The sequence below is a fragment of the Schistocerca americana genome, chromosome 9 (assembly GCF_021461395.2).
Source record: "Schistocerca americana isolate TAMUIC-IGC-003095 chromosome 9, iqSchAmer2.1, whole genome shotgun sequence".
Taxonomy (NCBI): domain Eukaryota; kingdom Metazoa; phylum Arthropoda; class Insecta; order Orthoptera; family Acrididae; genus Schistocerca; species Schistocerca americana.
Genome location: NC_060127.1, coordinates 98,875,581 through 98,903,298, shown reverse-complemented (window position 1 = coordinate 98,903,298; position 27,718 = coordinate 98,875,581). Strand labels below are relative to the sequence as shown.

At 43.5% G+C, this 27,718-nt stretch overlaps 1 protein-coding gene across 1 annotated transcript in view; it reads right to left on the bottom strand.

Annotated features, from left to right (window-relative positions):
• Positions 1-27,718, bottom strand: part of LOC124550696 — a 64,014-nt gene that overhangs the window by 9,610 nt on the left and 26,686 nt on the right. The window contains exons 3-5 of the mRNA XM_047125420.1: positions 21,200-21,372; positions 14,289-14,416; positions 11,221-11,396 (exon numbers count right to left, since the gene is read on the bottom strand). Of these exons, the coding sequence (XP_046981376.1) occupies positions 11,221-11,396; positions 14,289-14,416; positions 21,200-21,372 (477 nt within the window). The remainder of the gene's footprint in view (positions 1-11,220; positions 11,397-14,288; positions 14,417-21,199; positions 21,373-27,718) is intronic.

The following is a 27,718-nucleotide window of genomic DNA, read 5'->3' as shown; positions in this document are numbered from 1 at the left end:
CTTGTTAATACACATCCACATAGGTATTTCTCAGATTTACTGTAGGTCAGAGTACTGACATTTAAGCATAGTCCAAGCAGTCTCCTTTAGTGGACCTGGCGCACCTGTTAAGTGTTCTGCCAATGATTCGCAGTCTTTGGTTCGCTCTACCCACAATATGATCTATGTGATCGTTCCAATTTAGGTTATTTGTAGGTGTAATCCCTAAGTATTTAGTTGAATTTACAGCCTTCAGATTTGTGTGACTTAACGTGTAATCGAAATTTAGCTGATTTCTTTTAGTATTCATGTGAATAACTTCACACTTTTCTTTACTCAGGGTCAATTGCCACTTTTCACACCATACACATATCTTATCTAAATCATTTTGCAAGTCGTTTTGATCATCTGATGACTTCACAAGAGGGTAAATGACACCATGATCTGCAAACAATCTAAGACGGCTCCTCCGATTGTCTCCTATGTCGTTAATAGAGATCAGGAACAATAGAGGGCCTGTAACACTTCCTTGGGGAACGCCGGATATTACTTCTGTTTTACTCCATGACTTTCCGTCTATTACTACGAACTGTGACCTTTCTGACAGGAAATAGCGAATCCAGTCGCACAACTGAGGCGATACTCCGGAGGCACGCAGTTTGATTAGAAGACGCTTGTGAGAAACGGTGTCTAAAGCCTTCTGGAAATCTAAAAATATGGAATCAATTTGACATCCCCTGTCGATAACACTTATTACTTCATGAGTACAAAGAGCTAGTTGTGTTTCACAAGAACGATATATTCTGAATCCGTGCTGACTATATGTCAATAAATCATTTTCTTCGAGGTACCTTATAAAGTTCGAATACAGTATATGTTCCAAAACAATACTGAAAATCGACGTTCGTGATATAGTCCTGTAATTCAGCGGATTACTCCTACTTCCCTCTTTGGGTATTGGTGTGACTTGAGCGATTTTCCCCTCTTTAGGTACGGATCTTTCTGTGAGCGAATGGTTGTATATAATTGCTAAATATGCACCTATTTAATAGCATACTCTGAGAGGAGCCTGACTGGTATACAATCTGGACGGGAGGCCTTGCCTTTATTAAGAGATTTAAGCTGCTTAGTTACACCGAGGACATCTGCTTCTATGTTTGTCATCTTGGCAGTTGTTCTTGATTGTAATTCAGGAATATTTACTTCGTCTTCCTTGGTGAAAGATTTTCGGAAAACCGTGTTTAATAACTCTGCTTTAGTGGCACTGTCATCAGTGACTTCACCGTTGTTATCGCGCAGTGAAGGTATTGATTGCGTCTTGCCACTGGTGTGCTTTATGTATGACCAGAATCTCTTTGGGTTTTCTGCCAGATTTCGAGACAGAATTTCGTTGTGGAAATTTTTAAAGCATCTCGCATTGAAGTACGCGCCAAATTTCGAACTTCTGTAGAACTTGGCCAATTTTGGGGATTTTGCGTTCTTTTAAATTTGGCATGCTTTATTCGTTGCTACTGCAACAACGATCTGAACAGTTTTGTGTACCATTGGGGATCGGTACCATCACTTATTAATTTATGTGGTATATATCTCTCAAATGCTGTCGATACTATCTCTTTGAAAACATTCCACAACTTTTTTACACTTACATGATAATTTCCGTAAGATTAATGGATTTCTATTGTTAATGTTAAGCCTCTGGTTTAGTCAGGTTATCCAGGTCCCATCTCCTTAAATTCCCACCTTTTTACAGTTTCTTCAGTTTTAATCTACAGTTCATAACCAATAGATTGTGGTCAGAGTCCACATCTGCCCCAGGAAATGTCTTACAATCTAAAACCTGGTTCCTAAATCTCTGTCTTACCATTGTATAATCTTTCTGATACCTTCTAGTATCTCCAGGCTTCTTCCATGTATACAGCCTTCTTTCATGATTCTTGAACCGAGTGTTAGCTATGATTAAGTTGTGTTCTGTGCAAAATTCTACCAGGCGGCTTCCTCTTTCATTTCTTACCCCCAATCCATATTCACCTACTATGTTTCCTTCTCTCCCTTTTCCTACTCTCGAATTACAGTCACCCATGACTATTATATTTTCGTCTCCCTTCACTACCTGAATAATTTCTTTTATCTCATCATACATTTCATCAATTTCTTCATCATCTGCAGAGCTAGTTTGCATATAAACTTGTACTACTGCAGTAGGCGTGAGCTTCGTGTCTATCTTGGCCACAATAATGTGTCCACTGTGCTGTTTGTAGTAACTTACCCGCACTCCTATTTTTTTATTCATTAATAAACCTACTCCTGCATTACCCCTATTTGATTCTGTATTTATAACCCTGTATTCACCTGACCAAAAGTCTTGGTTCAAATGGCTCTGAGCACTATGGGACTCAACTGCTGAGGTCATTAGTCCCCTAGAACTTAGAACTAGTTAAACCTAACTAACCTAAGGACATCACAAACATCCATGCCCGAGGAAGGATTCGAACCTGCGACCGTAGCGGTCTTGCGGTTCCAGACTGCAGCGCCTTTAACCGCACGGCCACTTCGGCCGGCCCCAAAAGTCTTGTTCCTCCTGCCACCGAACTTCACTAATTCCCACTATATCCAACTTTAACCTATCCATTTCCCTTTTTAAATTTTCTAACCTACGCCACGTCGAAATTAAGTGTAAGCTAGAGACAAATGGAGAGCTGCCAGCCAGTCGAAAGATCGAAGATGGAAAGTACACGAGCAACTATCGCAATTATCTTACGTGGTGTAGAAAATCACAGGTGTTTTTTGTACCTGATTCCTCGAATGACAGTAGAGTCAACAGCCTTCATTGCATAAACGTGAAGCGCGTGTATCCCAGAATCAAACTTACCTTTGATGGCGATAGGTGGTGCATTTTGTGTTCTAGGGTAGCTGGTGATATAGTAATGAATTTTGTAAAGCGGTAGGAAACTTCGAGCTTCGTTGAACCAGACGTGGTAGTAGAAGCCATAGAGGGCGTCGGCGAGAGCGAACATTGGTGACGCCTCTGGCTGTTGCTTCTCACACTGCGCGCTGAAGTCGTCGCGAAAGGCGAGGTGCTGCCCGTGGTATGACAGCAGGCGATCATTCAACAGCGGCAGCCTGTTGACGCACGAGCGGCGAGGTTGAACGTTAAAAGCAAATAAAACAAACACGCCAAATCATGTACAGTGCATGTAAGAACGTAAAAATATGCATGATCAAATTTTCACTCTGCAGCGGAATGTGTGCGAGGATTTGAAACTTCCTGACAGATTAAAAATGCTTACTGGACTGCGACTAGAACCGTCGTGTTTTGTTTTTTAAGTAATGGTCTTTCCTTGTGATGAGCTACAGTGATACACATGGCGGTCCATTGACCGTGACCGGGCCAAATATCTCACGAAATAAGCGTCAAACGAAAAAACTACAAAGAACGAAACTTGTCTAGCTTGAAAGGTGAAACCAGATGGTGTTATGGTTGGCCCGCTGCCATAGGTCAAACGGATATCAGCTGCGTTTTTTTAAATAGGAACCCCCGTTTTTATTACATGTTCGCGTAGTACGTAAAGAAATATGAATGTTTTAGTTGGACCACTCTTGTCCCTTTGTGATAGATGGCGCTGTAATAGTCACAAACATACGGCTCACAATTTTAGACGAACGGTTGGTAACAGGTAAGTTTTTTAAATTAAAATACAGAACGTAGTTACGTTTGAACATTTTATTTCGGTTGCTCCAATGTGATACATATATCTTAAGTTAACTTATGATAACTGAGAACGCATGCTGTTACAACGTGATTACCTGTAAATACCACATCAATGCAATCAATGCTCAGAGTGTTGTCCGTCAACCACAATGCATTTGGCACTACGTGTAACGACATTCCTCTCAACAGCGAGTAGTTCGCCTTCCGTAATGTTCGCACATGCATTGACAATGCGCAGACGCCTGTTGTCAGGCGTTGTCGGTGGATCACGATAGCAAATATCCTTGAACATTCCACACAAAAAGAAATCTGGGGACGTCAGATCCGGTGAACGTGCGGGGCATAGTATGGTGCTTTGACGACCAATCCACCTGTTATGAAACATGCTATTCAATACCGCTTCAACTGCACGCGAGCTATGTGCCGGACATCCATCATGTTGGAAGTACATCGCCATTCTGTCATGCAGTGAAACATCTTGTAGTAACATCGGTAGAACATTACGTAGGAAATCAGCATCCATTGCACTACTTACATTGACATCGATAAATTGGGGGCCAATTATCCTTCCTCCCATAATGTCGCACCATACATTAACCCGCCAAGGTCGCTGATGTTCCACTTGTCGCAGCCACTGTGAATTTTCCGTTGCCCAATAGTGCAAATTATGCCGGTTGATGTTACCGCTGTTGGTGACTGATGCTTCGTCGCTAAATAGAACGCGTGCAAAAAATCTGTCTTCGTCCCGTAATTTCTCTTGTTCCAGTGGCAGAACTGTGCACGACGTTCAAAGTCGTCGCCATGCAATTTCTGGTGCATAGAAATATGGTACGGGTGCAATCGATGTTGATGTAGCATTCTCAACACCGTCGTTTTTGAGATTCCCGATTCTCGCGCAATTTGTCTGTTACTGATATGTGGATTAGCCGTGACTGCAGCTAAAACACCTACTTGGGCATCATCATTTGTTGCAGGTCGTGGCTGACGTTTCACATGTGACTGAACACTTCCTGTTTCCTTAAATAACGTAACTATCCGGCGAACGGTCCGGACACTTGGATGATGTCGTCCAGGATACCGAGCAGCATACATAGCACACTCCCGTTGCGCATTTTGATCACAATAGCCATACATCAACACGATATCGCACTTTTCCGCAGTTGGTAAACGGTCCATTTTAACACGGGTAATGTATCACGAAGCAAATACCTTCCGCACTGGCGGAATGTCACGCGATACGTCGTACTTATACGTTTGTGACTATTACAGCGCTATCTATCACAAAGCGAAAAAAGTGGTCCAACTAAAACATTCATATTTCTTTACCTACTACACGAATATGTAATAAGAAATGGGGGTTCCTATTTAATAAAAACGTAATTGATATCCGTTTGATCTATGGCAGCGCCATCTAGCGGGCCAACCATAGCGCCATCTGGTTTCCCCCTTCAAGCGACCAGTTTCGTTCTTTGAAGTTTTATTGTTTGACGCTTATTTCGTGAGATATTTGGCCCGGTCACTATCAATGGACCACCCTGTATAACGTTAAACAAATGTTGATGTAATTTTTTATCATTGCCAACAGGTTCTTCTATTTATCTACATAAAGCATGGAACTTTAACGGACGACAATAGCAGTGTACATTTTTCATCCGCAAAAGACGTACACGAATGTCTATGTTCTGTGTTATTCCCCCCATCTCCGGACAATCCAAGCCAAGGCACTCTCCCGACTCTCCTCAAGCTCCTTTCCAGCCGTACGTGGGGTCTGGACCCCTCCACCATCTTCCACACCTATAAATCCCTCATCCACCCTATCCTCTGCTACGCCCACCCTGCCTGGAACTCTGCCCCTCCTACCTTTTACAAATTCCTTCAGATCCTTGAATGCCATGCCCTCTGCCTCGCCTATCGCATTCGTCTCCCCTCCCCCACGCGGATCCTGTACAACCTAATTTCGTTCCCCCACCTCCTACTTTTCCTCGAACGGGTACGGATCCTCTAATCCTCCCGAAAACTCGGTCCTCCTCACCCACTTGTCTCACCCATCTTCTCCCACCCCCGACTGCTGCCGTGACTGTATTCCCATGTCCCACCTGCTCTCCATCTCTCCACCCTCCTTACCCTTTCGCATGGTGGCTTCCACCAGCTCCCCCTCCCTGATGATTCCCTCCTCCCCACCATCAACCCCTCCTACCAACATTGATCCTGCCTCCCACTTCCTGTGTTTTTTCCTTTGGGCACCCTCCCTCCCTTCTCTCCCCCTTCCCTGCCACCTCCCTTTCTTTCCACTCCTCCACAAGGCTTCCTTAACCCCCGTCCCTCTGCTCCTCCTCCCCCGGGCTTCCTTAACCCCCGTCCTCCTCCCATCTGCTCTACCATTGGCATCTTCGCTCTCCCATCTCCCTCCCCCTCATCCTTTTCTCCCTCTTGGCAGGTCCCCGGACTCGCGCACGTTACGTGAACATTCACGCGCCGGAGATCATCGCCATCCATTTCTCGTGTGTGCTGTCATGTTTTGTGTTTAGTTTTCACCGTCACACTCCATCGTTCACATGTGCCAACGACATCATCAGTGTTAGTGCGTCGTGTCAACAGTTTGTAGTGTGGATTATCGTCGAGTGTGAACGGCTCCGTGGTTTTGTATTTATGTGGCTACTGTTTTATTACCCACCTTTATGTAAATTATGTGTATTCCTTCTGTGTTATTACACAGGGTGGTCAGAAATAATTTGAAAAGTTTGTGATGGTGTTGCAAGGTATATTGTCGTCAGAAATAATTCTTAAAAAAAAAATCAATACCTAGCGCCGTTTCCGAGATAAATAGCACTGAATTTAACCAATCAGACCGTTTCGTGATCAAATTTCAAGCTCGCCGCCAGGAATAATTACTGTCAGTTGGTGTCAGTGTAGATGACAGCGCACGAAACTGCTCAACCTTTGAGTCTGTTCGATATTGAGTCGGTGTCCCATTTTTATATCATATTTTTGGTTTTCGGGAAAGCAAACCAAGAACACGCTCGGCAACCCCGTTTATTGATACTGCACACTCAGTAACTTGACAGGATAACTTCAGTGCTAATTGACTCAGAAACAGCGCAATGTATCTCATTTTCTTTGTGACATTTATTTCTGAGTGTAACCTGCCCTGTAACAACCTTAGACGCTTTTCAGACTTTTCCTGACCACCCTGCGTACATGATGGGTCACCAACTATTGCCAACTAGAATAAATCCGAAAGTATGATAGTAGCTGAAACGTTTGTGGGACATATGTTGCATGGGACAACGGCTGTCATAATATGACTTTGGTTTTTTGCTGCTCGGTGTGGTCGCTTCAGAGATATGAAGATCAACTTCGATTTTTAAATGGGATGCTATAGTCTGGTACTTGTTTTCTGAAGGCGGCTATCGAAACTAATGCAATGATGTGTAACAGTAAGGTCTTTGAAGGTCAACGAAGATAAAAAATGTGGTTGTTGTCTTCAGTCCTGAGACTGGTTTGATGCAGCTCTCCATGCTACTCTATCCTGTGCAAACTTCTTCATCTCCCAGTACCTACTGCAGTCTACATCCTTCTGAATCTGCTTAATGTATTCATCTATTGGTCTCCCTCTACGATTTTTACCCTCCACGCTGCCCTGGAGTACTACACTGGTGATCCCCTGATGCCTCAGAACATGTCCTACCAACTGATCCCTTCTTCTAGTCGAGTTGTGCCACAAACTCCTCTTCTCTCCAATTCTATTCAATACTTCCTCATTAGTTATGTGGTCTACCCATCTAATCTTCAGCATTCTTCTGTAGCACCACATTTCGAAAGCTTCTATTCTCTGTTTGTCTAAACTATTTATCGTCCATGTTTCACTTCCATACATGGCTACACTCCATACAAATACTTTCAGAAACGACTTCCTGACACAAATCAATACTCGATGTTAACAAATTTCTCTTCTTCAGAAACGCTTTCCTTGCCATTGTCAGTCTACATTTTATATCCTCTCTACCTCGACCATCATCAGTTATTTTGCTCCCCAAATAGCAAAACTCCTTTACTACTTTAAGTGTCTCATTTCTTTATCTAATTCCCTGAGCATCACCCGACTTAATTCGACTACATTCCATTATTCTCGTTTTGCTTTTGTTGATGTTCATCTTACACCCTCCTTTCAAGACACTGTCCATTCCGTTCAACTGCTCTTCCAAGTCCTTTGCTGTCTCTGACAGAATTACAATGTCATCGGCGAACCTCAAAGTTTTTATTTCTTCTCCATGGATTTTAATACCTACTCCGAACTTTTCTTTTGTTTCCTTTACTGCTTGCTCAGTATACAGATTGAATAACATCGGGGATAGGCTACAACCCTGTCTCACTCCCTTCCCAACCACTGCTTCCCTTTCATGCCCCTCGACTGTTATAACTGCCATCTGGTTTCTGTATAAATTGTAAATAGCCTTTCGCTCCCTGTATTTTACACCTGCCGCCCTCAGAATTTGAAAGAGAGTATTCCAGTCAACATTGTCAAAAGCTTTCTCTAAGTCTACAAATGCTAGAAATGTAGGTTTGCCTTTCCTTAATCTTTCTTCTAAGATAGGTCGTAGGGTCAGTATTGCCTCACGTGTATGTGGTACGAGCGACCATTTACAGCAGATGTTCGAGGTGATGACCATTGGTAACTATGAAGTGCTGCAATCTTCTTATCATGAATTGAGTGATATTCCTTATCACTTCGGCACTTATCGAAGCACATGCTCTGACAATTCTCTCTCGTATATCATGCAAATAGTAAATATTCGCCGAATACGGCGTATCCATCTAACGTGCCATCGATATGTAAACACCGTTCGACGGTTTCACAATACATCACTGATGGGAACGACATGACTAGTATCGTCGAATCAAGCGAATGTGAAAGACGTATTCCTTCGAAGAATACGTCGATATGCTTCTCATTTACAGAGATTGCCAACTAAATTCAGTGAGATCTAGAGAGTTATTCGCTGAAAGATATCCCCAACGTACTCACCCTACACGTGTGTATGATAAATTGAGAACAACTGGATCAAAAATGGATCTGAGCACTATGGGACTTAACATCTGAGGACGTCAGTCCCCTAGAACTTACAACTACTTAAACCTAACTAACCTAAGGACATCACACACATCCAAGCCCGACTCAGGATTCGAACCTGCGACCGTAGCGGTGGCGCGGTTCCAGACTGAAGCGCCTAGAACCGCTCGGCCACATGCAGCTGGTTCTTCAACGCATCAGGAACACGTCCGGCAAAGGATAGTTAGTAACGAGGAAACGGAAATTTGTACTCTTGCAACTGTGGTTCGAGATCCTTGTGTTAGTTCGCGTCAAATTGCAAGGGAATATGTTCTGCATCGCCATAAATATCAACCTTACCATATGAGTCTCCATCAAGAATTAACTGGTACAGATTGTATGCATCACATTGAATTCTGCCGATGGACTTCAGATTTAGAGGGATGACACATTTGTTAATGTGATTTTATTTACTGACGAGGCTACATTCACGTACCATGGATGCGCTAATTTGCATAACATGCATTACTGGGCAACTGAAAGTCCGTATTGCCGGCGACAAGTTGCACACCAAAAACCGTGGTCGGTGAATGTACGGTGTGGGATTCTGGAGGAGAGAATTATAGTCCCCCATTTCATCGAAGGAAATCTTAACGGTAGGAAGTACACCACAATCTTGTAAGAAACATTAGGTCTGTTTTTGGAAGAAATACCTTTTGAAATAAGGAACAGAATGTGGTATCTACGCGATGGGTGTCCGGAACAGTTTTCGCTGACGGCTAGACATGAGTTGCAGAGACAATTCCCATATCGTTGGATTGGACGCGGAGATGTGTCGTGGCCGGCTCGTTCGCCATTTATTCTTGAGGGGATTCGTAAAAGACATTGTTTATAAATACGTTCCAGCTACACCTGAAGATATGCGAGAGCATGTGCTTCGATAATGCCGATGTGATAAGGAATACCACAAAATCCATCATAAGAAGATTGTGGCCCTGCAGTATTACCAGTGGTCATCATTACGAACATCTGCTGCAAATGGACGTTCATACCACCTTTGTGACCTTCGTTGACCTTCAAAGACCTTACTGTTACACATAATTGGATTCGTCTCGATAGCCGCTATAAGAAAATAAGTACCAGATTATAGCATCCCATTAAAAAAAAAAGTGGACCTTCATACCTCCGAAGCGGCCGAACCTAGAAACAAAAAACCAACGTCATATTATGGACCCCGTTGTCCCATGCAACTTTTGTCCCACAAACGTTTCAGCTACTATCATACCTTCGGAGTTATTCTTGGTGGCAACAGTTAGTGACTCACCGTATAGTCTGAACTGATTTTAAATGTGAACAGAGGGGTCCAGAAAAATGTAGACGCTCTTCAATAGTCAGTATTAATAGAACAAAATGACATTCCGTTACAATTATTGCACAAGTGGAGGGTTATTTTACGTGATTAAAGTGACCCCCATTAGCAGCCAAGCAACAAAGATGCCGCTGAACTGTTGACCTAATTATGACTGCTAGTGTAGCCAGAGGTTTGCCCAAGTTATCACTGTTTAGAAAAATTATAAAAACTTAGGTAGTACACGAAAGTAACAGTAGTTCAAAATGGCTCTGAGCACTATGGGCCTCAACTGCTGTGGTCATCAGTCCCCTAGAACTTAGAACTACTTAAACATAACTAACCTAAGGACATCACACACACTCATGCGCGAGGCAGGATTCGAACCTGCGACCGTAGCAGCAGCGCGGCTCCGAACTGGAGCGCCTAGAACCGCACGGCCACCGCGGCCGGTGTAACAGTAGTCCCTCTAGTAAAAGTAGTAACACCGTTCATTATAATGGTTTGCTCTGCTCATCTGCTGTGTATCATGTGACCCATTTGAAGACAAAATACAACATCAAAAATTGAAGACCAAAAGGAATCCTGTAATAACTAGTTGCTGTAACCATCTCCTTCCTGAATTAAATAATCTCAGTAGTTCCTGTAACAGTTAAGCAAAAATTGATTCAGGAGTCGTAATGAGTATGATAAAATGGTTTAGATAGTTTGATAAAATAGTTTAGATAAGTAGTTTAGACATGAAGAGAATAGAAGCGTTCGAAATATGGCGCTACGGAGGAATGCTGAAGATTAGACGGGTAGATCACGTAACTAATGTGGAGGTACTGAATAGAATTGTGGCACAACTTGACTGGAAGGGACCTGTTGGTAGGACACGTTCTGAGTCATCAATGGACCTCCAATTTAGTACTGGAGGGAAGCGCGGAGGGTAAAATTCATAGTGGGCGACCAAGAGATGAATACACTGAGGAGATTCAAAGGGATATAGGTTGCAATAGTTATTCGGAGATGAAGAAGCTTGCAGAGGGTAGAGTAGCTTGGAGAGCTGCATCAAACCATTCTCTGGACTGAAGACCACAACACAACACAACAATGAGTTTAACATAGGCTTTAATGTACACTGGTGTATACCTTATTATATACTTCCCAGGCGACTTCTTGTCTTCTTCCACCTTGTAATTCGCTGCCTGCTCGCTGACATATTGCATATCTTGTACCCAACCCCTTAATTTCGTGTGTAGCATGTCCCTCATATGCTCCACGTGATTAATCCAGGTACTGAGTTGCTCATCATTCGGGTCCATTTTCTGAGAAACACAGAGAATAATTCAAATTACTGGCATAATATTCGCAACCAGCAGCCAGTCTTAACTTACATTTACAGGTAGCGCTATTATGTAACATTTAAATTGTGGCCGGCACATGGACTAACACTTAGTTTTCTACAGCCATTGCAACATGAATCCAAAATAAGTGTCTAGCGATGTCTTATTAAATACAGACAATTTTCAACCTATAACAACAGATAAGAGAGTTCCAATTATTTCTAAGTAGCAACAGTATGTGAAGATAACACGATCCAGATTTTTTTTTCTTTTTGCTGTGCTTTCTTTTTCCTTGTTTTCCACTGTACTTTCTTGATACATCGAAAGAGTCTTTTCAGGATGAGTACTGTAAATTTATTTTTTCCTACAGCTATGTTCCTGTTTGCCTCATGTCCTCACCATCAAATATCGTTGTGCTGATTGCTGAGCGTTGTGACCCGACTAATCAAATGTCTCCACCCTGGCCAGTTACCAGCTTCTCTCAGAACCTACTGAGCTGACAGACCAGAGATGTTCTTGATTTGATCCATCCACCTGCTCATTGCCCTCCCCTTCGGAGAGCGTCATGAACCGACGAACCAAGCGTCTCCACCCTGGCCAGTTACAAGCTTTTCACTGAACCTTCTGAAGAGGAAGACCAGAGATGTTCTTGATTTGATCCGTCCACCCGCTCGTTGCCCCTCCCTCTGGTCTTGTGACCACGACGCTTCCTTTCATGATTATTTTCTCGAGATTTTCTTCACCTCTTCTCACAATATGGCCATAGAAATGGAGAATATTTTGGTTGACACGAGAAAAAGGCGCCTGCAGACTCTAAGTTGGTCAATAATGGACGCATTTGTTCTTCTTTCGGCCTGTTTTATGTGCAGCATCACGCGTCAGCTCCAAAGCTCAAATGCTTCGATGCACTGTGAAAGGTCTCTGTCGGCTTCCTTTTAATTTTTTAAAACTGTTGTCATTTTCGGCATACATTCCACTTCTAAATTTACTGTGGTGTTTCTGGCTATCTGGGAGGAGACTGAGCAGTGGAACGTGTTACTTTTACACATAATCAACAACGATCTGTCGCACCACTACACTTTAAAACATAGTTTATATGTAATTCATGTCACACAGTCTCATACGGAACCTACATCCACTTTCTTTTATATGTTGTATATGATAAGATACTGTCATCCCCCTTCCCTTCTGTGTGAAAGGATGTATGAGCAAATGTATTTCTAGTTGCATGCTTGATGGTAGTAGACAAGCCTGTCTGCTTGATAACAGTAGGACTAACGACGGAACAGGTAGCTACGTTTTATAAAAGCAAAGAGGTTTCTATTCTTGGTATGGTCCTGTCCGTCCCTTGTCATGTTGGTGTAGGAAGCTGCCTCTCTGGTCACTTCCGTTTGTATTTGTTAAGCACCCTCGGTAGGGGCCCAAGCCAGTTGGTCCGCGGCGAGTGTCTGAAGTGGTAAGATCTCCAGCTAAACGCGTCTCTCCTAAGTCTGTAGGACAATGGATTTCTTAAGTTCAGCCTAACTGAAAATTTAATCACCTTTATTTCAGGTTTAGATCTAAAATATCTGATGTTATCTTAAATTGCAATACGGTGTAGTTCGAGTGTGAAGTTCAGAATGTCTTCCAGTAGTTGTTTTGTCACTACTTTGTGAGTAAAGTGGAACCACGTGTGGATGATCCGTAACTCTAACTAAGGTCATGAATCTTAAAAGCGAAAGTTTGTGAGATTATAACATCTCGTCTTGACAATATTTTTCAATATAGCAACTTTTCTTTATGTTCAACCCACGTGGAGTGTATTTTGTAGACCAGTACCACGTGCTTATACTATTGTTTGACCCATCTGGTTAATAGTAAGACGATAGTAACCAGTTCGAGGTTTTTCTTTTGTAATTTGTGTTTCGATGTAATTTATTTTAATTATAAAAATTATTGTGGAGTTACACTCTTTGCGTAAACCAAGTTGACCACGTGAAGAATGTAGTGTAATTATCAAAGTAGCCCTCAGATATTCTTTTCGGGAAGATTTCACAGAGAGTTAGTATGAATTTAGTATACCAGTGTGTGGTAATTTCATGACGGACAGCATTGCGCTACGAACGAAGCTTCTTTGGGTGACAATTGAATCGGTTGGTTGTGGTTAATTTCCTCTTGCATATGTTTCAGCATTCTTCGTGTGTTATTTTATGAATGCAGTGTTGTATGCAGTCTCCCAATCTTGGTTCCATATTTGATGTGTTCCGTAAGATTACAAACTCACATTTTCACAATCCTGAATAAGGCACCAGTTTAGTTATGGTAGGTTTGCCTGTCCTTAATCTATTTTCTAAGATAAGTCGTAGGGTCAGTATTGCCTCACGTGTTCCATCATTTCTATGGAATCCAAACTGATCGTCCCCGAGGTCGACTTCTACCAGTTTTTCGATTCGTCTGTACAGAATTCGTGTTAGTATTTTGAAGCCGTGGCTTGTTAAACTGATAGTTCGGTAATTTTCACATCTGCAACAACTGCTTTCTTTGGGATTGGAATTGTTATATTCTTCTTGAAGTCTGCACTAGTAATTCAATTTCTCACTCAGCAGACTGCTAACACATTACGAAGATGACGAAAGGGTTGAATTTTTTCACCGTCCTTATCCGTTTTCAGCTTGCATTCTCTCTCTCTACCAACGCTACAAGTATCGTAGACGTAGGGAGAGTCACAACTGTTGCAGATGGTTAACGTTACAATCGGACAGGCAAAGATAACAACAGTGTGAATCAGACATATAGGAAGCACACTCTCAGAACTGACCACTTACGCGCGGCTGTGTGTGTCACTTTCTCACCCATCTTACGAGTAACAAACTGAGGATGAAAAACGTCACTTACCATGATCTCGAATGCGAATGGAACTAAAGCTGCTGATATGTGCCTCACACCATGTGACAGCAACTGCGCAACATCCCGTGAGTAGCTGGAGACGTGTTCCAGATAGGCGGGCACCTCGGCCTGCAATTCTGGACAAGACAGACGACATTCTAATGAACTACTCATCTGAACAGATTTCTGTCAGAAACACAGCTTTCACTTCCTGGCTTCACCTGTTTCCATGCTACATGTACACAGGACTGCACTGGTACTTGTCAGCAAACCAAAATCCAGGAAATATACACCAACTTTATCAATAATAACTTAGAATACTGTAGCTCCATATTTAGCAATTATATACGACCACTCGCTCACAGGAAGATCCGTACCTAAAGACTGAAAAATTGCTCAAGTTACACCAATACCCAAAAAGGGAAGTAGGAGTAATTCGCTGAATTACAGACCCATATGACTAATGTCTATTTGCAGTATGATTTTGGAACATATACTGTATTCGAACTTTATGAAGTATCTCACAAATTCAGAAAATATCCTTCTTGTGAAACCCAACTAACTCTTTATACCCATGGAGTAATAAGTGCCATCGACAGGGGATTCCACGTTTTTAGATTTCCAGAAGGCTTTCGACTCCGTTCCTCACAAGCGTCCTCTAACCAAACTGCGTGCCTACAGAGTATCGCCTCAGCTGTGAGACTGGATTCGTGATTTTCTGCCAGAAAGGTCACAGTTTGTAGTAATAAAAGGGAAGTCATCGGGTAAAACAGAAGTAATATCCGGCGTTCCCCAAGGAAGTGTTACAGGCCTTCTACCGACCCTGATCCATATTAACAACGAGACAATCTGAGTAGCCGTGTTAGATTGTTTGCAGATTATGCTGTCATTTACTGTCATGTAAAGTAATCAGATGACCAAAACGAATTGCAAAATGATTTAAATAAGATATCTGTATTGTGCGAAAAGTGGCAGTTGACCCTGAAGAAAGAGAAGCGTCAAGTTATTCACATGAATACTAAAAGAAATCCACTAAATTTCGATTACGCGATAAGTTACACAAATCTGAAGGCTGTAAATTCAACTAAATAATTAGGGATTAAAATTACAAATAACCTAAACTGGAACGATAACATAAATAATATTGTGGGTAGAGCAAACCAAAGACTGCGATTCATTGGCAGAACACTTAGAAGGTTCAACAGGTCTACCAAAGAGACTGCTTACACTACGCTTGTCCGCCCTATTCTGGAGTATTGCTGTGCGGTGTGGGATCCGCATCAGGTGGGACTGATGGATGATATCGAAAAATTACAAAGAAGGGCAGCTCGTTTTGTATTATCGCGAAATAGAGTAGATAGTGCAACAGACATGATACTTGAATTGGAGTGGCAATAATTAAAATAAAGGCGTTTTTCGTGCGACGGGATCTTCTCATGAAATTTGAATCACCAATTTTCTCCTCCGGTTGCGAAAATATTCTGTTAGCACCCACCTACATAGAGAGAAATGATTAACATGATAAATTAAGAGAAATCAGGGCTCGCACAGAAAAATTTAAATGCTCGTTTTTTCCGCGCACCTTTGGAGAGTGGAACGGTAGCGAGACAACTTGAAGGTCAACCCTCTTATAGGCACTTTATTGTGAATAGCAGAGTAATCACGCAGATGTAAATCTAGATGTCCACATTGTAACGTTCCTTCAAAAAATAATATAATAGACTTGACGATTAAGTTGAATGAATGTCTGATCTGTGGAATGACTACTGAACTCGAATTGTCGTGTGGCGTGTTGTAAGTGCAAGTAGTGTGCTTAGTCTCTGTAATTGTTAGCAAAACTTAACACGAATCGATTGGGTAATGCAACTCCAAATACCAATAAAGAAACAGTCACTGCAAAATACATTCACCCCCTTAACCACTGAATGCTAAGGCCCTGTTAAAAAACCAATAAGTTTGGTCCCTGTACACGTAACAATGAAATTAAATTGTCTTATCTCTAAAGCAGCAACGGTGGAACGCGTATATTCTGGTCTCTCATAAAAAATATAAATATACTAACTACAGGCTCATCAGTGTGCAATGCTGGCCATAATACTTGAAATGCACATGAAATTCATTTGGCTGATAAACTAGAACATTTAAGAAATTCCAAATTCTTTGAAAAATATATGACCCGGGCTGGGAGGCGGTGATGATTATGATGGATTACTAGCACTCAGTGTTTTCAGCAAAATTATATTCCAAATTAAGTTTGTCTTTTCAAAAACATCTGACAATTGAAGTTACATTACTCACAATTGATTCACAAACAATGAGATTTAAACAGCAAGTATTATCTAACTTCATTAATCCAACGTAAATGCAAATCATCAAATTACACATAGCTCTGTTAACAAATCTTAAAATCATTACAAAAATGAAATACCTAAGTAGACTCTCTGTCGAAACCGTTTATGTACATTCTGGGGTCACTCAACAATAACAAATTGTCAGCCAACTCACCTACACTAACGCTCTGGCAAAAACAGAAATCGTAATTATTGAGAATCTTTACCTTGGTTGCATGAAGACCTCTGCTTCCATGTTCAACAATATCGACATATCTACATTGATCTAACTCTTGGTGGCTTCACACAGCACACCACAGAAGCCGCCCACTCCACCGCCTTTCCCTCACAGACAGCTACCTACAACTATGCCCCCGGCTCTCTCCAACACTACATTCTCAGACCAGAAACAGTATCTCTGGCTCTACGGCCGCGCACAGTCAGCGATTCACATTATCGAGCCTATCAGAGACATTCGTCGTTTATAGTACACTAGTTTCAATTTAATTTATTAATATTCTTATCTCATTCTGGTGCCACATACAAGTGAGCCCCAGTATACTCCTTTCAACATTCTGTTCAACATGAAAGACGAGATTCAGTCTTTAGAAAAAAAAAGTGGGATGTGAACTACTTCCTGTTACTTTTTTTGTGACAATATATATGAAGACCAGTCAGAAAAGGATATAACTGCTAGACTGACTTAACACGTGGACACTGAAAAAGAGAGGTTCCAGCTTTGATGAACATACTCTGAATGAATATCGTTCTGTGGTGATATTGAAAGTGATCTCCTCTATACAGCGAGTAAAGGTATGAAATAAAGTTACTTGAAATCTGTCTGTCAAAAAACACCAATCCAGAATCCTTAACTATAAAATACAGTTCCTCTACTCGAACTTGCTAACGTAGCAGTGACCAGTTAATATTGTCCTCGTCGTAAGATATAACGGGATATAAGATATAACGTGGGATAGTCGGAAGGCTGCACTGTCCAGAATCGGTATGCCAATCCTAAAAAATCCCCGTGAGCAATGAGGCTGTCATTCCACCGACGCCCCTTGAGCTGTTTGTGTCTATTACAGCGTCATCTATCACAAAGCGGAAAAAGTGGTTCAACTAAAACATTCATATTTCTTTACGTACAACACAAATATGTAATAAAAATGGTGGCTCCTATTTAAAGAAACGCAGTTGATATCCGTTTGACCTACGGCAGCGCCATCTAGCGGGCCAACCATAGCGCCATCTGGTTTCTCCCTTCAAACTAGACAAGTTTCTTTCCTTGTAGTTTTTTCGTTTGACGCTTATTTCGTGAGATATTTGGCCCGGTCACGGTCAATGGACCACCCTGTATTCAGGGTGTTACAAAAAGGTACGGCCAACCTTTCAGGAAACATTCCTCACACACAAAGAAAGAGAATATGTTACGTTGACATGTGTCCGGAAACGCTTACTTTCCATGTTAGAGCTCATTTTATTGCTTCTCTTCAAATCACATTAATCAAGGAATGGAAACACACACCAACAGAACGTACCAGCGTGACTTCAAACACTTTGTTACAGGAAATGTTCAAAATATCCTCCGTTAGCGACAATACATGCATCCACCCTCTGTCGCATGGAATCCCTGATGCGCTGATGCAGTCCTGGAGAATGGCGTATTGTATCACAGCCGTCCACAATACGAGCACGAAGAGTCTCTACATTTGGTACCGGGGTTGCGTAGACAAGAGCTATCAAATGCCCCCATAAATGAAAGTCAAGAGGGTTCAGGTCAGGAGAGCGTGGAGGCCATGGAATTGGTCCGCCTCTACCAATCCATCGGTCACCGAATCTGTTGTTGAGAAGCGTACGAACACTTCGACTGAAATGTGCAGGAGCTCCATCGTGCATGAACTACTTGATGTGTCGTACTTGTAAAGGCACATGTTCTAGCAGCACAGGTAGAGTATCCCGTATGAAATCATAATAACGTGCTCCATTGAGCGTAGGTGGAAGAACATGGGGCCCAATCAAGAGATCACCAACAATGCCTGCCCAAACGTTCACAAAAAATCTGTGTTGTGACCTGATTGCACAATTGCGTGCAGATTCTCGTCAGCCCACGCATGTTGATTGTGTAAATTTACAATTTGATTACGTTGGAATGAAGCCTCATCCGTAAAGGGAACATTTGCACTGAAATGAGGATTGACACATTGTTGGATGAACCATTCCTAGAAGTGTACCCGTGGAGGCCAATCAGCTGCCGATAGTGCCTGCACATGCTGTACATAGTACGGAAACATCTAGTTCTCCCGTAGCACTCTCCATACAGTGACGTGGTCAACGTTACCTTGTAAGCAGCAACTTCTCTGACGCTGACATTAGGTTATCGTCAACTGCACGAAGAATTGCTCCGTCCATTGCAGGTGTCATAGTCGTTCTAGGTCTTCCCCAGTCGCGAGTCATAGGCTGGAATGTTCCGCGCTCCCTAAGACGCCGATCAAGTGCTTCGAACATCTTCCCGTCGGGACTCCTTCGTGCTGGAAATCTGTCTCGATACAAACGTACCGCGCCACGGCTATTGCCCCGTGCTAATCCATACATCAAATGGGCATCTGCCAACTCCGCATTTGTAAACATTGCACTGACTGCAAAACCACGTTCGTGATGAACACTAAACTGTTGATGCTACGTACTGATGTGCTTGATGCTAGTACTGCAGAGCAGTGAGTCGCATGTCAACACAAGCAACGAAGTCAACATTACCTTCTTTCAATTGGGCCAATTGGCGGTGAATCGAGGAAGTACAGTACATACTGACGAAACTAAAATGAGCTCTAACATGGAAATTAAGCGTTTCCGGACACATGTGCACAGAACATCTTTTCTTTATTTGTGTGTGAGGGATGTTTTCTGAAAGTTTGGCCGCACCTTTTTGTAACACCATATATATATGGAACGACTGCTACTTGCACACACTTGGTGCATTGATGCATGTAGTATCAGTGCGCCTGCTGTCTGTGTGTAGAATGGGGAAGTTGAATTTAACTGAGGACACATGGTGGGAGTCTCTGCAGGAGCATTTCGGAAATTGTACTACTTGTCGGCTTTTTGAGGAGTTCTGTGGGGAGTGTCTTCAATGCGTGCCTAAACCAAGGTGAAACCACATCCAGACGTCGTCGGGTTGGGCTGACACCCCTCATTACAGATGTCGGATGTTGTAGGCTGGGCAGACTGGTAAAACAGGACAGTCGGCGAACTGTGATGGAACTAAACATCAGACTTTCATGCTAGGCAGAGTACAGTGCAGCGACCACTTCTATCGATGGCAGTCAGCAGACGGCGACCCATGCATGTACCGATGTTAACAACACAACGTAGACAACTACGACTGAAATGGGCACGTGACTATCGGTACTGGACGTTAGCACAGTGGCAGAGCTTTGTATGGGCCGATGAACCCCGATACCTCCTTCAAATGGTTCAAATGGCTCTGAGCATTATGCGACTTAACTTCTGAGGTCATCAGTAGCTAGAACTTAGAACTAATTAAACCTAACTATCTTAAGGACATCAGACACATCCATGCCCGAGGCAGGATTCGAACCTGCGACCATAGCGGTCGCTCGGTTCCAGACTGTAGCGCCTAGAACTGCACGGCCACTCCGGCAGGCATACCTCCTTCATCATGCCGACAGGAGGGCGCGAATCCGTCGTCTACCAGGGGAACAGCTCCCTGACACTGCTGGGCAGAGACGAGTTGGTGGCCATTCCATTATGCTCTCGGGAACATTGACATGGGCATCCATGATTCCAGTGGTGCCCGTGCAAGGCACCGTGGTGGCCAAGAAGTATCGTAGCCTGGTTCAATACTGTACCGCCTGCCATCGGGTTCCCCAGGGAACGTCTCACACCAGACGAGTGTAACCCCTATGTTTCCGTGGTAATGGTTGTGTAAGCGTACGTGGAGAACTTGTTTGGGCAGCAATCGCTGACATAGTGTAACTGAGGCGGAATAATGGGAAGAAGCTCGCATTCACCGAGGCAGATGGAAAACCGCCTAAAAACCATCCACAGACTGGCCGGTTCACCGGACCTCGACGCAAATCCTTCGGGCGGATTCGTGCCGGGGACCAGGCGCTGCTTCCCGCCCGGAAAGCCGGGCGTTAGACCGCACGGCCGACCGGGCGGGCCATGGATACCATACTAGATGAAGTTCTCGCACATTGCGAATTTCTAACTCGTCGAGCGAAGGCGCCGCGACTCGGCTGATACCTCGAAAATTTTCGCCACTGAAATTCGCCGAGAAAACCTGCATTTCCAAAGAACATACTTACAAATAAGGACTCACCTGTTTTGCTGATGAATTCTTCTCGGGTTATCAGCCGAGTGGTGGCGTCGTCTTGTGGCAACGTTTCAATGAGTTTCGTACCGTTCATCTTCTGGCGAAGTGTGTCAACTCCCTCCCATCTTCGCCAGAAGATGATGGGCACGAAACTCATTGAAACGTTGCCACAAGACGACGCCACCACTCGGCTGATAACCCGAGAATAATTCATCACTGGAATACGCCGAGAAAGACTGCAATCGCATGTATCTCACCTGTTTTGTTCAAGTGCCGCTGGAGAAAATTCCATTTTTGGCGCCCGGCGCATATTCTGCCTAGGCGTATGGCTTTTGTGATGTGCCGAAGGGTGCGCAGTAATTTGGAGAGGACAGGATCCCTCTGATCGTCTGAGGTCAGCGTTTCCACGTTCCACTCCGTGATGTTAGACCTTTAAAAATAAAACGCAGTCAGCTGGTGTAACAAATGAAATCCTGAAATTTGATTGTAAGAGGGGATGTGATACGTGGGGAGGCGCCAGTGCCAGTCGCTTTCTCCGTTCGATTCACCCGGATCGATTGTTTCCCCCTGACGTTTCTTATCTTTGCCACGTTGGCCGGTGGTGGTGCTGGTGAGCTGGCGGGCAGACTGGGTTTTGCCTTCGGAACGGCCAGTACGTGTCGCTGCTCAGAGGGTGAAACTTGTGTTTGCGTGGAGTTAGCTGGATTCGACCGGTGTATGTGGCTCGGAGTGCGGAAGTGCACCTGTTATTGCAAGTTCTTGAGGCGTGACTGGCCCATGGTCTTCCACACAGGACACTGAGCAATGTGTTAATCATTTTGGCTAGTGGAGTTGAACTATGTACCACGCAACTGTCTATTGAAGAAGCAGACATTCAAGCTTTCTAGTTTTGCAATCAGGCCTACCCCTGTTTTCACTAGATTCATTCTTATGAGTGTCAATATTGTATTGGAACTGCGACGTACTGGTGTAATACTATTATGCTTTGTCTTATCGTTGCCCTTTTAAAACTAGTCTGTTTGTGCTGGGGCAGTTTTACAAATTTTTAAAATTTGAAGTCTACAGTTAATGCTTTCAACCATTTTTAATTTGCCTTTGTCTTGATGTGATCTATCTTGATAGAATTTTATCTCACTATATTCTGGGGCTGTTAACATTGTTTCTTTTGGCTGTGGCTGTGTGCCTGTGCAGCACTGCAGCGGGCACCTAGTCCGTGTCTAGATCGATGTCCGGATTACGACACCTTGACCGACCAATACCAGAGGGGAACGAAGGTTCTTTTGGCCGCGGGGAAAATGTCAACCAATTCGGCGTCCACTTAGTTCTTCGGGTTGCAGTGAGTGGGGATCTTGCATTAAGTTCAGTTTCCTCTGCAATGGGACGCCAAGGCGTTTGTTCCGTTTGCTATACTCCTTATATATTTACCTTCAAAACCATAAAGGAAGGAGACTAGTGTTCTGAATTATACCTTATATGCAGCAGGAGTTGAACTTATGTACATGCTAAAAAGAAATACTTGATGGGAAGCGGAAATAGGAAATTACGTGAATTGTCCCATTGCGATTGCCCAGGTGACCTATTTAAAAGAAACTTACTTCACCTTTATTATTAAAGTGCCCTTTGTCAAATGAAACTGATTTCACCTTTTATTTTTGAAGTTGTTACAGTTGGTATGGAAGTTATAAGAAGTTCTTCTTTGCAAGTAATTCAATCAGAATGGATTTGTGTAATATATTTTTTTGACTTGTGTATCCTGTTCAAAGAAACTTATTTTACCTTTATTATTCAAGTGCCCTTGTTAAATGAAACTGATTTTACCTTTTATTATTGAAGTGCTTACAGTTAGTAGAGAAGTTATAAGAAGTTCTTGTTTGCACCTAATTCAATTAGAGAGGTATTGTGTAATGTATTTTCTGACTTGTAAATAAGGTACTCTTGTACAAAATTTTTGTGTAAATACTGTACCCTTTGGGTTAAACTGTTGATCAGTTACAAATTAGTTGTATCTTGCAAACCCTCTGTACTTACTATTTCCCTTGTCACCGGTTTGCACGTAAACACGACGATGCAGCATGCTTAAAAGTGATGCCTCCGGATTGTTAGTGTGAAACTCCCAACGCTTTGAAAATAAAACATTCTTCATCTTTACGCTTCACGTTCACATATTTGCAGCCCTCTGACGCTAGAGGGCTCACAACTGTAGGGTGTAAGACGGCGGTGTGTGACGTAACTTTATCAGTGCGTGAGAAACAGAGTGCTGTAATCGTGTTTCGAATTCTAAGAGATCGTCCAGACACAGGGCAACCTCTCCTGACAGACCACACTTGCACGCTGAAACGATCCAGCGCCTCGAGTTCGCTCTCGTCGATCATCCTCCAAACAGTCCGGACTTTGCGCCATCCTACGAGGCGTGTTTTTTAAGTAAGTACCGCTCTGAAATTAAAAAAAGACGTGCTAAGATATCTCAATAATTTTATTTCTACATGAAAGCCTGTACCTTAACCTACTTTTCTACATAATTTTCGTCAATATTGAGGCACTTGTCATTACGTTGTACCAGTTTTTGAATACCCTCGTCATAGAAGTCTGCCTCCCGACTTGTTAACCACTGCATCACCACTGTTTTGACTTCGTGATCGTCTTGAAGACGCTGACCGTCGAGGTCAAGTGCAGGAACAGATGGTAGTCACTGGGCGCAAGATCGGGGCTGTACGGAGGATGATCTAGAGGTTCCCATCGAAAAGATGTGATGAGATCTTTGGTCTGATTCGCCACATGCGGACGGGCATTGTCTTGCAGCAAAACGATGCCCTTGCTCAACTTCCATGGATTGTTTCTTTCTCTCTGGTGTGACGTGGGCCACCCATGTTTCATCGCCCGTAACAATTTGGCTCAAGAAACCATCACCGTCGTTGTGGTACCGCTCAAGGAAAACTTTTAGTTTCGTGGACATCCGTCAACATTTTCGGTAATTCGAGGCTCTGAGCACTATGGGACTTAACATCTATGGTCATCAGTCCCCTAGAACTTAGAACTGCTTAAACCTAACTAACCGAAGGACACCACACAACAGCCAGTCATCACGAGGCAGAGAAAATCCCTGACCCCGCCGGGAATTGAACTCGGGAACCCGGGCGTGGGAAGCGAGAACGCTACCGCACGACCACGAGCTGCAGACCCGGTAATTCGAGTGCTCGGTCACAATGCCATACATAACACTACGAAAAACACTAGGAAAGTCATTCCGCAAGGAGGAAACCGTAAAGCGTCTGTTTTCTCTCACCTTATTGTCCACTTCTTGCACCAAACCTTCATTAACGACCGAAGGACACCCACTCCGTTGTTCATCATGCACAGTTGTGCGGCCATCTTTAAATGCTCTCACCCACTTTCTTACCATTCCATCACTCATAAAGTTTTCTCCGTAAACTTCACAGATCTCACGATGAATATCGATCGCTTTTAGGCCTTTAGCACTAAGAAATCTTATAACAGTCAGTACTTCACAGTCGGCGGGACTCCCGATTATCGGAGGCATCTTAAACACTCAGGATGCAACGTAAACAAGGAAGAATCAGACTGTAATGGCGTCAGTGCGTAGATTAAGGTACAGGCTTTCATGTAAAAATAAAATTATTGAAATATCTTAGCACGTCTTTTTTTTTGATTTCAAAACGGTACTTACTTAAAAAACACGCCTCGTATATTCATCTGTTTCAAAAAGTTGAAGGACACTTTCGCGGACTTCACTTTGATGGTGATTAAGGCGCGACGGTAACACCAAACTGGTCTATCTTGGAGAGAATTGTGGTCGTTCCTAAGGCGAGTACTTAGAGAAAGATATATGCAGACATGAAGAATAAAGATGTAGAGTGTTACTAACATTTGTTTTATTTAAAAATCTATAAGAATTTTCACATAAATTCGGAGACAGTATTTTTCAGCACATCCCAGTATTTTGTGGAACAGAATTGTGACAGCTAAACCCAACTTGCCCTTTCACCAGTATTAATGTTTTCCTTTGGTACAGGCGCCCAGGTCATAAGAGATGACTCAGAGTGAGCTCCTCCAGCGTAGCAGGCCGGAGTGGCCGAGCACTTCTAGGCGCTACAGTCTGAAACCGCGCGACCGGTACGGTCGCAGATTCGAATCCTGCCTCGGGCATGGATGTGTGTGATGTCCTTAGGTTGGTTAGGTTTAAATGGTTCTAAGTTCTAGGGGCTGATGACCAGAGTAGTTAAGTCGCATAGTGCTCAGAGCCATCTGAACCATCATCCTCCAGCATAAATTACGGGTGGTATGCGCGTCTGCTGACACATTTTCGAAAACTGACTGGTCTCTGTTGAAATACAGGGTGTCAGAAAAGTCTTTCCCTGATTACATAAATTGATAACTCAGGCTGGAAGTAAGATAGAGATACGAAACTTGTGTCGAATTGTTTACAGCTATCAAAGTTTTTTTCTGTTTTAGGATCGCAGCACGTAGGTAGTGGATGAGGGAGTGTGCCCAAGAAGCCATGTTAACCAATCAGGAGAAGGCACAGTGTGTCCTGTGGTACCATGAGACACGATCACCAGCCACAGTGCAGAGACATTGGAAGAAACCCACCTGATGTCAAGAGCATTAAAGCCAGGTACGAGAGGTTCAAGAACACAGGATCGGTTGCTGACCTTCCGGGGTCTGGTCGACCAAAAACCTCAGCAGACAGGGTGGAAGCTGTAAGGCAGTCTTTTCTGCGAAGTCCGAAGAAATCGGTGCGCAGGGCCTCATGTGAATTACAGATGCCAAAAAGCTCTCTCCGTGACATTTTACACAAACGTTTATTGTTTCGTGCATACAAAGTGCAAATCGTTCAGGCCTTGTTGCCCAATGACAGTACACGCCGATATGACTTTGCGGTCGAAATGCTATCACGTATTGAGGACGATGATGGTTATCTCAGACGAATTACCTTTTCCGACGAAGCGACCTTTTTTGTCAGTGGAGTAGTGAGTCGCCATAATGTGCGCATTTGAGGTTCACAACCCCCTGGCGAGGTCATGGAGTGCACCAGAGGCAGTCCAAAGGTCAATGTTTGGTGCGCGCTATTGCATGACCGAATTATCGGGCCATTCTTCTTCGCTGAGGCTACCATCACATCTGCAGTGTATCTGGACATGTTGCAACTGTATGCTGTTCCTCAGCTGCTTCAGTATCACCCCGATGTCTTGTTTGAGCAAGACATTCGGGTTTGGACGTCCGTGCCTATCTCGATATGACCTGTCCTGGCCGATGGATTGGTGGTGATGGGCCAACGGTTTGGCCTCCACGCTCACCTAACGTAACCCTAATAGACTTCTTTTTATGGGGTTATGTCAACGACGAGGTCTACCGAACACGTGTATCAGATCTTGAAACCCTGCGGCAATGGACAACTACAGTCGCTTAATCGATCCCTCCAGTGATGTTGGCTAATGTGTGAACGGAAATTGAATATCGCCTAGATGTGCTACGTGATACCAAGGGTACTCATGTGTAAGTTTACTGATGTGTGAAAAAAACTTTCATAGTTTGTAAAGAATTTGACACCAGTTTCATATTTTTATCTTACTTATAGCCTGAGTTATGAATTTATGTAATCAGGGAAAGACTTTTCGGACACCCTGTACAACAATCCCTGTGCTCATATGCACCAAAGAATGTGGCAGGACAAGAACATGTCCTAGTACATGAGGATCATTATCGCCATATTGTGGATTTTGGAAAGCGCTGTTTAGAAATGACTTATTATGAGATTGTGTCTTCTCAGTAATATGCTTGTTGGCAGCCGTGATTCAGGGCCTCCACATTCGTTTGCTGGATGTGGGTTGGTGATCCCGGGTTTTCTGATCTGGGGACTGGTAAGCGCCGGCAGTCCCCTGTCAACGTAGCCTCCGGGGAATGATTCAGCGACCACCATGGCAGTGGAGTGGTTGAACGTTGTGCGTCACAGGGAATGGGGATCTTGGTTTAATTTCTCCGGATAGCGAGGATGGGACAAGCCTCCATAAAAAAGAGAAGCCTATATCTCGAGGTGTGCTGCATGCTGGTGAGATGCATGGCTGTTGAGGTGTAACAGTCTGTGGGGTCTTACCGGTCATCACCAGGGGGAACTTTATTGGTCACAATGGGGCTATGCCCCTTGGACATCAAAATTAGAGAGCAGGCTGCGTGGTTCTGGGTCAAGAAAGGAAATGTTACGAAGATAGAGGAGATTTTAGGCACTGGGGCTAGGGACAAGGGTGAGATTCGGCAAAGGGGTGAACAACTGTGGCAAGAACTATGGGAGACGGACGAAACAGGACGTAGGACATATGAACTTATTTCGAACATTAGGGAACAATTAAAAATGAAATACTTTGAACTCACCAGAGTACTAATTTATTTTCTCACTGGACATATGCCTTATCCGACATACTTACGTTGGTTCGGGAAAAGGGCCACACGCTCGTGTGAATGTAGTGAACGAGAGGGTACTCCCGATCATGTGATTTACGAGTGCCCCCTTTTGCTTCCATACTACGTGACCAATTACCTGACCATGACGCATACCACCTAATAAGACAACAAGACACTTTACAATTCGGCCGGAGTGGTCGAGCGGTTCTAGATGCTACAGCCTGGAATCGCGCGACCGCTACGGTCGCAGGTTCGAATCCTGCCTCGGGCATGGATGTGTGTGATGTCCTTTGGTTAGTTAGGTAATCTAAGGACATCACAAACATCCATGCCCGAGGCAGGATTCGAACCTGCGACCG